Source organism: Halyomorpha halys, unplaced genomic scaffold (genome assembly GCF_000696795.3).
Source record: "Halyomorpha halys isolate HHAL.00 unplaced genomic scaffold, Hhal_1.1 Scaffold1113.1, whole genome shotgun sequence".
NCBI classification, from domain to species: Eukaryota; Metazoa; Arthropoda; class Insecta; order Hemiptera; family Pentatomidae; genus Halyomorpha; species Halyomorpha halys.
In genome coordinates, this window is record NW_027105717.1 from 56,566 (window position 1) to 68,040 (window position 11,475).

Consider the following 11,475-nt stretch of genomic DNA (forward strand, 5'->3'; position numbering starts at 1 on the left):
TTTGCTAGCTAAATATAATGCCTCTGTTTTTCCTTTTCCCCCGTTTACTTATTCATAGAAGTCTTTAATATTTTGTATTTATCTTGTTTATTATTGCTAAGTACAAGAACTGGTTATTTTTTAAATAAACAAAATCAAAGGTTCTTTAGAGGAAGATTTTTTTTTAAATTTGTTATTGAAGCTCTATTAGACTATTTTAATAAGGTAAGACCTAACTGGTACTTAATATCATTTAATTATATATTGACATGGCGAGTTTATTCAAAATTGTAACAGTGAAAAATCAACTCTATAAAATGGCACTTCTGGTTGGTCAATTTTAATGAAAATGTCGCTGTCAAACCCCAAGCACATACCCTTCTTAAATACATAATTAATATTTCCTACAATTATTCGTTCTGGAGATAGGCTGTTCACTTACACAGAAACCATTTTACAAGACTTAGTTCTTGGGACCTTAAAACATGTATTTTCATCGAAAACTCAAATTCAAAACTTCACACAATCACAGTAGTATCCTTTCTAAAAACACAATACATAAGTAAGTGAAAGTAAAAATGCAAGGAAAAGCAGTAAAATGATGTTAACATATATCCTACATTTATGGATACTAAGTTTTTTCTAACTATTGATACCAAATAACTAAATAATAAAAGAAAGATGGCTGGGTGCAGTCAAAATAACTCAAATAGAAAATAAACTATTAATTATGAGCCAACATTTCGCCCTTTCAACAAAATCTCAAATTCGAAATTTTTCACAATATCAATACTTCCTATCAAGTGATAGTAGAAATTAAAGTCAATCCAGTACATTAAATAAAAAATAAAGAATAAAGAATCTCTTCATTTTTTCAAATCGTTTGAGTTCAAAATAATGTCAACTGATAGAGATAACTCATAGTATTTAATGTCACACTTTTACAAATATGATAAATTTAAGATAATACATTCACCAAAAAGAACTAAAATTGTTGTAGATGTTTATGAGTATGTTACCAAAGCTGTACTGAAATTGTAAGAGGAGTTAGTTCGTAATAGTCCTCAAAATAGGGTATGAATAATCAGAGTGTGCTAAAAATTACGATGGCCAGATATAATGTCAAACTTATTGATTTGATATGTATCGATGTATTAACCATTATTGACATTAAAAAAGTCCTTGTCACTTGGCAACATATGTTGCTATACCTGCCTTGGGTACAGATGTCCGTCAACACTTTCTGTGTTCAACTGTTTAATGGGTACATGTGGAAGGGACCTTTCCGAGCAAATCTATTAAAACAGGTATCGCCCTCCTGGCTTTGTCAGTAGGCTGGTCAATTATAGATTTTAAACAACACCTGGACCAAACACTTGTAGCCCCTTGTAACGTATTCTTCTTGGGCATGGCTAATGATAGCCAATGGGATAAGATTCCGAAAAAGCAATGCCTCTAACAAGAGGGGTGTCTGAAACGAACACAGGACCCAGAAGCAAGGAGAGGTATGGAACACAGAAGAAAGAAGACCGAAGAGAGAGCAGGATGCACTTTGATGAGAAGAATTCCTAAGAAGAGCGAATAAGAACTGGAACGCCATCCCTTAGGCCAAGACGGCATCCATGGCTAAGACAACACTCACGACATGCATCATCCAACTCAGCAGCCATTCGGACATACTAGGTAATAAGTTATAGTGTAAACAATATTTTATCCCCTACCATTTATCTGGATCATTAATCATTTTATCACACTCAAATGTAAATAAATACTTAGTTCCTTTATATAGTTAATTTACTATTATATTACCCAATACAAGGGGTGGTATTGGGTAATATAATAGTAAATTATATTATATAATTAATGGTAACAGTATTTTATAAATATAAAGATATTTAATTGGTAACTGGCAAACACAAAAAGCCTTCGGGAAAGAATTCAATAATAGTAATAAATTTGCAGGACTCAATCTTAATTAATTTATTTATTTATGTAAACTTGCCTTCAGCGATTATCCTGGCATCTCTAACAATATACATAGTAGATTAAAGTAATGGTTTAAGAAAAGAATATTATGATTGATAGATAAAATAAAATAAATACAAATAATAAAGATACTATTGGAGAAGAGAAAGAAAGTAATGGTTATATTTGGAAAAAGAACTTAGTCTGTAAGAAACATTAATTACAAATTGTTTTACTAAAATTTTTAAAAAATCAGAGAACACCTATGCTAATATTTATTATAAATTGAATACCATTAGGTAACTTCATACTAAATTTGGTGCTTTTATTAGTTAAACCCTGGTTATCTCAGAATATACCTTATAACAAGCCATAGATGATAATGTGTGAGCATGCGTCTAGAGATGTATCACTCCTCTCACGAAGACCAGGTAAGATCATTTCTAATTAGTGTGTAATAAATGAATAAGATGAAAATGAAGGATAATTTACTGATCTGATATTGTTATTGAATAGAATTCTGGTGGCCCAAAATCATTAAAATAACAAAAAATCGTAAATTATATTAAAATTTCAAAACTCACTAGCAATCTCTACATTTTTGAAAATCTAAAATTTTGATGGAAGTTTTTCTTACCTCATAGAACAAAATTAGAAGATGAAATATTAATACTAGTTTTTAAAGACCACCCAAACCTTGTATTCACCCACTGCTATGATAATAATTTTAAATCATGTTGAAACAAACCTGTTGACAATCTTTAATTTTTAATTTAATTTCATATTTTTACCTGTACTAATCCATGTCAGATGTATGATTATAAGCCCTTTAATTTCAAGAACTGCTCAACATTTGCTATCTGAGTTTTTTTACTTCTTCATAAATGTGTTTTCAAAGGTTCAAATTCATCCTGAATAAATTTTGAAAATGTGTTACAATAAAATGAGAAATCATAATTTAAATTTTGTTTCTATTCATTGCTTGTAGCAAAGTATTATTTAAAAATTAATACATAACCTATAATTATAATTTTTAAATTATAAATCATTTTCAACCTTAATGTTATGTATGTTAGTCATCTATAATCTCGATCAAAATTATCAGACAACTATAATTTTTAAGCAAAAACCATATTTAATGAAACTAACTACATATCTTCACGTTTATACATTTTCTTATGTTCCAAAAGCATACAAGCATTGTTTACAAAAGATAATTGTTGTCTTTAATCCCATTAAAAATGTAAACTGCAATATACTCCCGCAATTAACCTCAGGTTGATCAGGCAGTTACTTAGTTGTATAGTAGGCTCAGGTTCAAGCCAAGGATAATAACTTTAAATAAATACTAATGAAACCATAAATTTAATTTTTATTGAAATTTTAAAAAAACGATTTTAAAATTGCCTAAAGTAGATATGATAAAAAAAAAAAAAATTCAAACACTTTTGATATTTTTTTAATTATGAAAATTCTGGGAATGTTACAAAATAATCTTTTGCATTTATCTACATTGATTTATAGTGTTTTTAAAATTGTAAGGCTCATTTAATATTAGTTTTATTCCTTGCTACAGCTAAATTTCACCTCAACTTATCAAATAAAATCATTTTACTTAATATATAGGGAGATGGTCAGGGTTGCGGTCAATAGTGAAACAAAAATAGTTTACAACTATTTATTTTCCAACGTTTCGCCCCACTTTGCAGGGCTTCATCAGGGCTAAAAAGATACAAAATGAAACTATGTTAAGATAAAATGATAGAAATAAAAATAGAAAGATACAATGAAAAGAATAAAAAACAAGTAACAAAGGCAAGAGCAATAGTTTCATACAAAAATACAATAATATTCTTTTCATTGTATCTTTTTATTTTTATTTCTATCATTTTATCTTAACATAGTTTCATTTTGTATCTTTTTAGCCCTGCAAAGTGGGGTGAAACGTTGAAAAATAAATAGTTGTAAACTATTTTTGTTTCACTATTGACCGCAACCCTGAATATCTCCCTATATATCAATTTTTACGGTCAACTATACATACATATATACATTTTACTTAATCTGTACATTTTTTTAATATATATATATTTTTTTGGTAATATGTTTTCAAATATAAATTTTATAGTCCTGCTTAAATGAGACTAAAAATTTATTCGAAACATCTTTTTTTTTAATGGGTTAAATAAAAAGTTTTTTTTTTAATTATCCACTCCCGCAGTTATTTTAATTGAATTAAAATTCTAGTAATATTACTAAATAACATTAATCTGTGTCACTAACGTTTGATTTATAATTTTATCATGTTTTTATATAAAAAATCACTGACATTATTAATTTTATTTATAACTTTCTTACTTATTTTTTAAAAGTTTATCTTTTTTTTTTAATTTGCCATAATTCTTTCCATTACCTCCAGCTTATATCTTTTTCAAATAGTATAATGACATCAAGTTTTATTTATTTATTTATTTTTTTTCAAAAGCTTAAGCTAAGTAGGAAGTTCATATTTTTAAGGGACTTCATTCAATGAAATAGAAGTGTGTAAAATTAATTTAGTAATACTAATTATTAATTCGATATTTAAAGAGATTAAATGACATAAAAACTTACACAGATAACATCAATACTAAAATAAGGATCATATTAAATTTTAGATGCAATCTACTAAGTTTTAGAATTTTCTAACCATACTGTTGAAAGGTTCCCGCCATAATTTACAATAAATGGAGTAATTTTTAAACGTGTAGAACTATAAATATTGTGATTAAAACAGAATTAAAAAATTTAATTTAATTAAATTAAATTAATTTTTAGATTTTAACTCGATAATTCAACTTTTGTTAAAGAAATATACTAATTAAAACACTTCTAAAAACCACTTGACTATTCGCGCATGCGCACTCGTGCAACGATACGTGGCTACTTTTCTTCTGCACAAGATCGTCCATTTTACTCTGAACTCTTCTCTCGTTAGGACCTTTCTCTCCGTTAGTTTTATGCTGGTAAGTCGTAAGTCGTTTATGTTTATGTGAAACTAATTCCTTTTCAACTAGTATAATATGAGTGTTTGAATGAATTTTCTATTAAGACTTCGTGGCATTACTTTTAGTAGTATTTAAGTTTTGAGTTCATGGGTCGTAGCACGTGGCATAATGGATTGCTTATAGTTGCCGTTTTTTCCTAATTCAATAGTCGGCTTTACCATACAAATAAAGGCTTGTTTCAGAATTATGATTATTCCGCATTGCATTGTAGAAATGGTGCATTATGTTAATTATAACACGTGGTAGACATTAACCTTTTACCCCTCAAATGTTTCTGGAAAGTAACTAATCCAAATAAAAGCCCTGAAATTTCGTCTGGGTTTTTTTATTTCTAATTTTACAGAAAAGATTTCATCGTAATTCTGTGTTAACAAATCGATCTTGCTATTTCTGCAATTGGTTCCACATTCCAATTCATAAGGGTTTGAGTTTATAATGGATATTGTTTCATTAAACTTTCCACATGGGTCTTGTTGAAACTGTTTAAATCTGTTAGTAGAGATGTTTCCCTTATTTGACCTTGGCTGAATATATGTATAAATTTTAATGAACTGAACATACGATGCAAATAATTCATTCTATCTGTTCAGTGGTTGATAAATAGCAGTGAATTATTAAATTAGTCCAGTAATGCTACAGGTCAGTTCAAAAAAACTGAGTTGTGTGGACCGCATGTCCCTCCTTAAAATGTGGCATTTTTATTTCCAATATTTTTTATATTATGTAAGGGGCTTGATGCCTTATTAATTTCTCAGAAATTTTTAATGTTATATAAACTAAGGATCAAAATAACTGAATCGGTTGTGGAATTACACTACTCTACTATTTGTGTTGTAAGCCCATGTTCTAGACAATATGGATGAGTAAAATAATGTTTTTAGAAGTACTTGATAGTTTGGAAGAAGTAGAAAACTAGTAATGTGAGCCACATTTATAATATATATTAATGTGAACCAATTTTCACCCCATGTTGCAAGGCTGAGAAATATACCTAATACTTGAGTAAAGTAAAATGTTTAGTCAGTATCTTTTTTAGCCCTGATAAAGCTCTAAAATGTGGAGCTAAATGTTGGCTCGCATTAAATAGTGTAATTAATATATATACACACACACACACATTTTAATCGTACCTGGTAAAATTACATTAAAAATAATCTTCCTTTTATAAAATAATTTTTGTATGGAACTTTTCCTTTACCTTAATTTAGATAATCGACAATTTGTCATAGTTATGTAATACAAAGTTTTATTCTTTAGTTTTAGCCAACCATGGTTAATCGGAGGGTTCCATCAGTGCATAGTAAAACCTATGTCACTCCAAGGCGTCCTTATGAGAAGGCTCGTCTTGATCAGGAATTGAGAATTATTGGAGAGTATGGGTTAAGGAATAAGCGTGAAGTATGGAGGGTTAAATATACTCTTGCTAAAATCAGGAAAGCTGCCCGAGAACTGCTTACTCTTGACGAGAAGGATCCTAAGAGATTGTTTGAAGGTATACAACATTTCATGGAATAGTTACTAAATTTAATACTTGTTTGATTTTTAACAATAATTTTATCTTGAGACAAATTTGGATATTAAATCATGATGACTTTAATTACCTTTTCTGACACTTCTTGTCTGAAATAAAAGTGTAGAGTATATATGATCTGATTTATTTATTGTTTTAATCAATTTCCTTAATTGTATTATTTTGTATGTTATAAGTTTAATTTTGTCTAGGTAATGCGCTCTTGCGTAGATTAGTAAGAATAGGAGTATTAGATGAAGCTAAAATGAAACTTGATTACGTTTTGGGTCTTAAAGTTGAAGATTTCTTGGAAAGAAGACTTCAGACTCAGGTAATTTTAATTCCATATTGATTAGCAATATATGTAATTGTGGTTAAGTCAAGATTTGTAGCACTAACTTTATTTTTTCGTTGTATCTTCTGCATTTAGAATTTTATGTAATATAATTCTAAAATTTAAATGTAAAATATTATTTTTATTTAAATAGATTATTCTTTGTTTAATAGTGTAGATCTAGTTTCTACACACTTCTTACCTAATTTAATGTATGGGAAATATTCAGTGCTCCAGATATTTGATGTTGTTCAGTTAAATTACCACTGGAGAAGGTCAAACTTGTTCATCAGGGAGTGCTCTCCAAATATTGCTCAAGAACCAGTTTGGGAAAATAGGCAGTTACTTCGTCCCATTTTTTTATTGCAAGATATACTTTTTCTAAGAGCAACATTAATATTGAAAAATCATTAGTTGAATTTATTTTGAGAAAACTCAAAAAATTTTAGATGTGCAATTCAGCAATCATTTTAATACTTGAATGTACTGTGAGGTAGCAGTTTTATTTTTTAAAATAATATCAAAATGTATATTCTGCTTTGCTTAAGGGAAAAACTTTTGGTTTATTTAAAATCATCCCAGGATTCGCTGAACTTAGTAAAAAATCTTGTATTTTAGAGAATTTAATTCATGTTAAATGATGTACCATTGAATTTTTTAGTGTTGAAGGTAGTTTTAAATATATATAGTTCTAAATGAATAAATCAAAATAAAAACAGAAATGATCGAAAATTTTAGGTTTTTCTGAAATACTCTAATATTTACTGTACTTCTGATATAGTATAGGTTAAAACTGAATCCTTTTCAAATTTTTTTTTTGTAACTTATAAATTAAATTTGTGTTTAACTGCCATTTCCCCTCCCCCCTAATTATGGTTAGCAGATTCATCACTTTTCACTCTAAACTAAATATAGTTTAATTTATCCTCTTTTCTTGAGCTCTTAACCTATTACCTTACTAGGTAGTTGGACAACTAAAGCTTATTTATCAGTTTCTATCTTGATAGTAATGTTACTTTTTAAAGGTTGTATCCACTTAAATCTGCATAGCGTTTAGGACTGGACAGTGTTTTACCTAGTGTTATATCTTAATTGAGAGGTTGACAATTTTTTTTTATATATATATCGTTACCAAGTAATATTTTAAATATTAATATTATATATTTTAAATATTATTTCGGATGGTATGTATATTGAGAAGATGTGCAAGTCCACAAATAATGGTAAACAATGCTAAGGCATAGTACAATTTATTTTGGTAAGCATTTAGAAGAAAAGAAAATTTGCAGTGATAAGTTGACTTGCTTAGGAGTAGGTTTAGTTTTTATCCTGAAATTCAGTCATGCTGTTTCATATTCATGTTTAATGAACCACCATTAGTGATAATTTGATATGGGAAATCTTTTCAAGATGGCATGGCTGACAGTATCATATATTTCATAAAGAAATTATGACTTTTACGACTTCATCATAAGTTTTTATAAAAAAATATGGTGTTTCTTAAATGCAATTGATTTTATAGCCTATGTGAAGATTTTGTTTATGGGCTTCAGGTTATTACCAAAGCTGTTATTTTACTAGGCTAAACTAGTGAGGCATGTTAATTGCTCCCAACTTGAAAATTTATTGTTTCACTTTTGGGAAACTCACTTGCCAACAGTCTTAACCTTAATTTATATATATTCTCCTTTTGAATAGACTTAAGAGCTTGAATTATAATTAATTTTGCCAAACTAAAATAAATAAAGCTTTAAAACAAAAGATACTGGCAACCATTTGTTTAGTGCCTTAAGTTTATATTTAAATTACTGATGTAATTTAGTAGTTAATTTTTTTTCCCTCTGTTACAGGTGTTTAAACTTGGTCTTGCTAAATCAATTCACCATGCTAGGGTTTTGATAAGACAAAGGCATATTAGGTAAGTTGAAAATAATTAATCTAACATTTAATCATTATTTTAGTTAACGTTTTCTGTATATTTTGTTATTATAAGTTTATTTGATCAAATACACTAGATACGGTTTATAACAATTTCCAAAATACCCTGGCTAAGTTAGTCATTATAACTAATCACAAATCGATTATTACTGCTTAACATTCTTAAATTGCTTTATTTTACTATCAGTCCTTACAACAAAGGTTGCAATATATGTTGGTAAAAATAAATTGTTAAGGCACTGAAAACCCACAGGTATGGAAACATGTGTTACTAAAAGTCTGTAATTGTCACAGTAAGTCCTAATATATGAGGTCGTTGTAAGCAATATCAAGTGCATTTGATTGTTTTACTGTAGTGTTAATACCCAGTCTGTACAGTTGTTTTACTAAAATACTAAGCTAATTTTCTTATCAAAACTCATAATTAGAAGCCCTGGTATCTGGGCAAGAGAAAATGTTTATTTTCATTGTTCTCTAATCTACCAGAGGCGATAGTAAATTTCAGTGTTAATCCCAGGCATAACGTAATTTGTTGGTTTGTCTGTTTCAAATCTGAATACAGTATTTATAAATATTTGATTTTAAGGATTGGTTTCTTTATAATGTTGATAATTATTTAAAGGTTTTGTATTGATTTCCGTTGTCACTAATGAATTATTTCTATTAGCTACCTAAATATGTAGTTAATTGTATTAAGTATGTGTTTAATTGACATTGTTAATTGTGAAATAAACATTCTGGTTTATGAAGTTACGTGTAGTTAATAAATAAAAACAAATAAGGGCTATTGGTTGTTTCCTACAACTTAAAACTTCTTTCAGAGGAAATGTCAACTTTCATTATTCTTTAATCTACCAGAGACTAGTGATTTTGATGCTAAACTCAGACAGTGTTTTTGTGTTGGTTTGTCTATTTGGAATCTGAATAGTCATTTTTAGTACTTATGTGCTATTTTTATTAAAATTAAGTTATTCTGGTGAAATTAAATCTGAGTTAATGGTGTTGCACCAAGTTCACTGAAAATTTCTTGTAATTACCAATCTGTGGCCATATATGAGAATATACTCTATTTATGATAGAATTCAGAGTTCAAAATCAGCCCTGGTATCTGGGCAAGAGAAAATGTTTGTTTTCATTGTTCTCTAATCTACCAGAGGCGATAGTAAATTTCAGTGTTAATCCCAGGCATAACGTAATTTGTTGGTTTGTCTGTTTCAAATCTGAATACAGTATTTATAAATATTTGATTTTAAGGATTAGTTCATTAGAATGTTAATAATTATTTAAAGGTTTTTTTTTATTGTTTTCTGTTGTCGTTCTCATAAATTATTTCTATTAGCTATCTAAATACATAGTTACATTGTATTAAGTATGGGTTTAATAGACATTTTTTGAGCTCTCCTAACTGTGAAATAAACATTTTGGTTTATGTAGTTAATATATTAAAACAAATAATGGATATTGGTTGTTTCCTACAACTTAAAACTTCTTTCAGAGAAAATGTCAACTTTCATTATTCTCTCATCTACCAGAGACTAGTGATTTCGATGCTAAACTCAGTATTTTTGTGTTGGTTTGTCTCTTTAGAATCTGAATAGTCATTTTTAATACTTTTGTGCTATTTTTATTAAAATTAAGTTATTCTGATGAAATTAAACCTGATTTAAGAGTCTTGCACCAAGTTCACTGAAAATTTCTTGTAATCACAAATCTTTGGCCATATCTGAAAATATACTCAACTTATGATAGAATTCAAAATCAGCCTTGGTATCTGAGCAAGAGAAAATATCAAGTTACATTATTCTCTAATCTACCAGAGGCAATAATAATTTCAGTATTTGTCGCAGGCATAATGTAATTTAGTTTGTCTGTTCTAAATCTGAAAACAAAAACAAAAAAATTATTTTAATGTAACTTCTAAAGACAGACAGAAAAAGAATTTTTTTGATGGACTAAGTTATATCTGGCAGAACCACAAATTTGCAATTGTTGCCCCCCTTTGGAATGTTAGCTGTTCATTATTCATAGGTTCTATAATATTTTATTAATATATATTTTGCCTTATGTTATAAATGTATTTATTACAATTTTGGACTAACCTTATAATTTTTTATTAGACTACAAAGGCTTTGTGATGTAAATTCTTCCAGGCCACTAGTGAAATTATTCACTATGTCTGTTGTGACTTAAGTCCACATTTTATCAAATTTGGTTTGGGTTCTCAACAGAATTTATAAATAAATAATCATGCAGGCCACTAGAGATTTCCTCTATGTCTGCTTTTGCTTAATGTGTGTGTACACGTAACGGAAACTTAGGATTTGTTGAAGTGGTGGCTTAAAAATTTAACACTCACAGGTAATGTATAGTTATTAAGATCCTTTTTTATACATTGACCTTAAGATTATTCAAAACAGATCTTTCATAAGTTTATAAATGTAACATATAAACTGTTAAATTAAGGTCATATTTTGTTATTTCAGAGTAAGGAAGCAGGTTGTTAACATCCCCAGCTTCATTGTGAGGTTAGACTCACAAAAACACATAGATTTCTCATTGAAATCACCCTTCGGTGGTGGCCGCCCTGGACGTGTAAAGAGGAAGAACTCCAGGAAGGGAACCACTGCTGCAGCTGCAGAGGAAGATGAAGATTAATTGTTTAAGTTTGTTTTCCTAAATAAAAAATCTTCCTGGAAGGCATA

At 28.6% G+C, this 11,475-nt stretch overlaps 1 protein-coding gene and 1 long non-coding RNA gene across 3 annotated transcripts; one reads left to right on the forward strand and one right to left on the reverse strand.

Moving 5' to 3' along the window:
* Positions 1 to 309: 309 nt before the first annotated feature.
* LOC106688360 (uncharacterized) lies at positions 310 to 4,654 on the reverse strand. Its single transcript, XR_001344316.2, has 3 exons — positions 4,558 to 4,654; positions 2,736 to 2,855; positions 310 to 522 (listed from the first exon to the last, which is right to left on the reverse strand). It is a non-coding gene; the product is annotated as an uncharacterized lncRNA (long non-coding RNA).
* A 196-nt stretch (positions 4,655 to 4,850) lies between these two features.
* On the forward strand, positions 4,851 to 11,475 carry RpS9 (ribosomal protein S9). Of its 2 annotated transcripts, XR_001344317.2 has the most exons (6): positions 4,851 to 4,949; positions 6,249 to 6,483; positions 6,714 to 6,832; positions 8,686 to 8,753; positions 10,891 to 11,131; positions 11,257 to 11,475. XR_001344317.2 is itself a non-coding variant. In XM_014432786.2 (5 exons), the coding sequence occupies exons 2-5, from the start codon at positions 6,261 to 6,263 to the stop codon at positions 11,426 to 11,428; spliced, it is 582 nt and encodes a 193-aa protein (XP_014288272.1). In that variant the 5' UTR covers positions 4,851 to 4,949; positions 6,249 to 6,260; the 3' UTR covers positions 11,429 to 11,475. The 2 variants fall into 2 exon arrangements, 1 of the variants encoding a protein (XP_014288272.1); XM_014432786.2 differs by lacking the exon at positions 10,891 to 11,131.

Coding starts and splice junctions, on each gene's coding strand:
- RpS9 (XM_014432786.2), top strand. CDS start 6,261: ATGGTTAATCGGAGGGTTCCATCAGTGCATAGTAAAACCTATGTCACT. Junction 6,484..6,713: donor TCCTAAGAGATTGTTTGAAG/GTATACAACATT, acceptor AATTTTGTCTAG/GTAATGCGCTCTTGCGTAGA. Junction 8,754..11,256: donor ATAAGACAAAGGCATATTAG/GTAAGTTGAAAA, acceptor TTGTTATTTCAG/AGTAAGGAAGCAGGTTGTTA.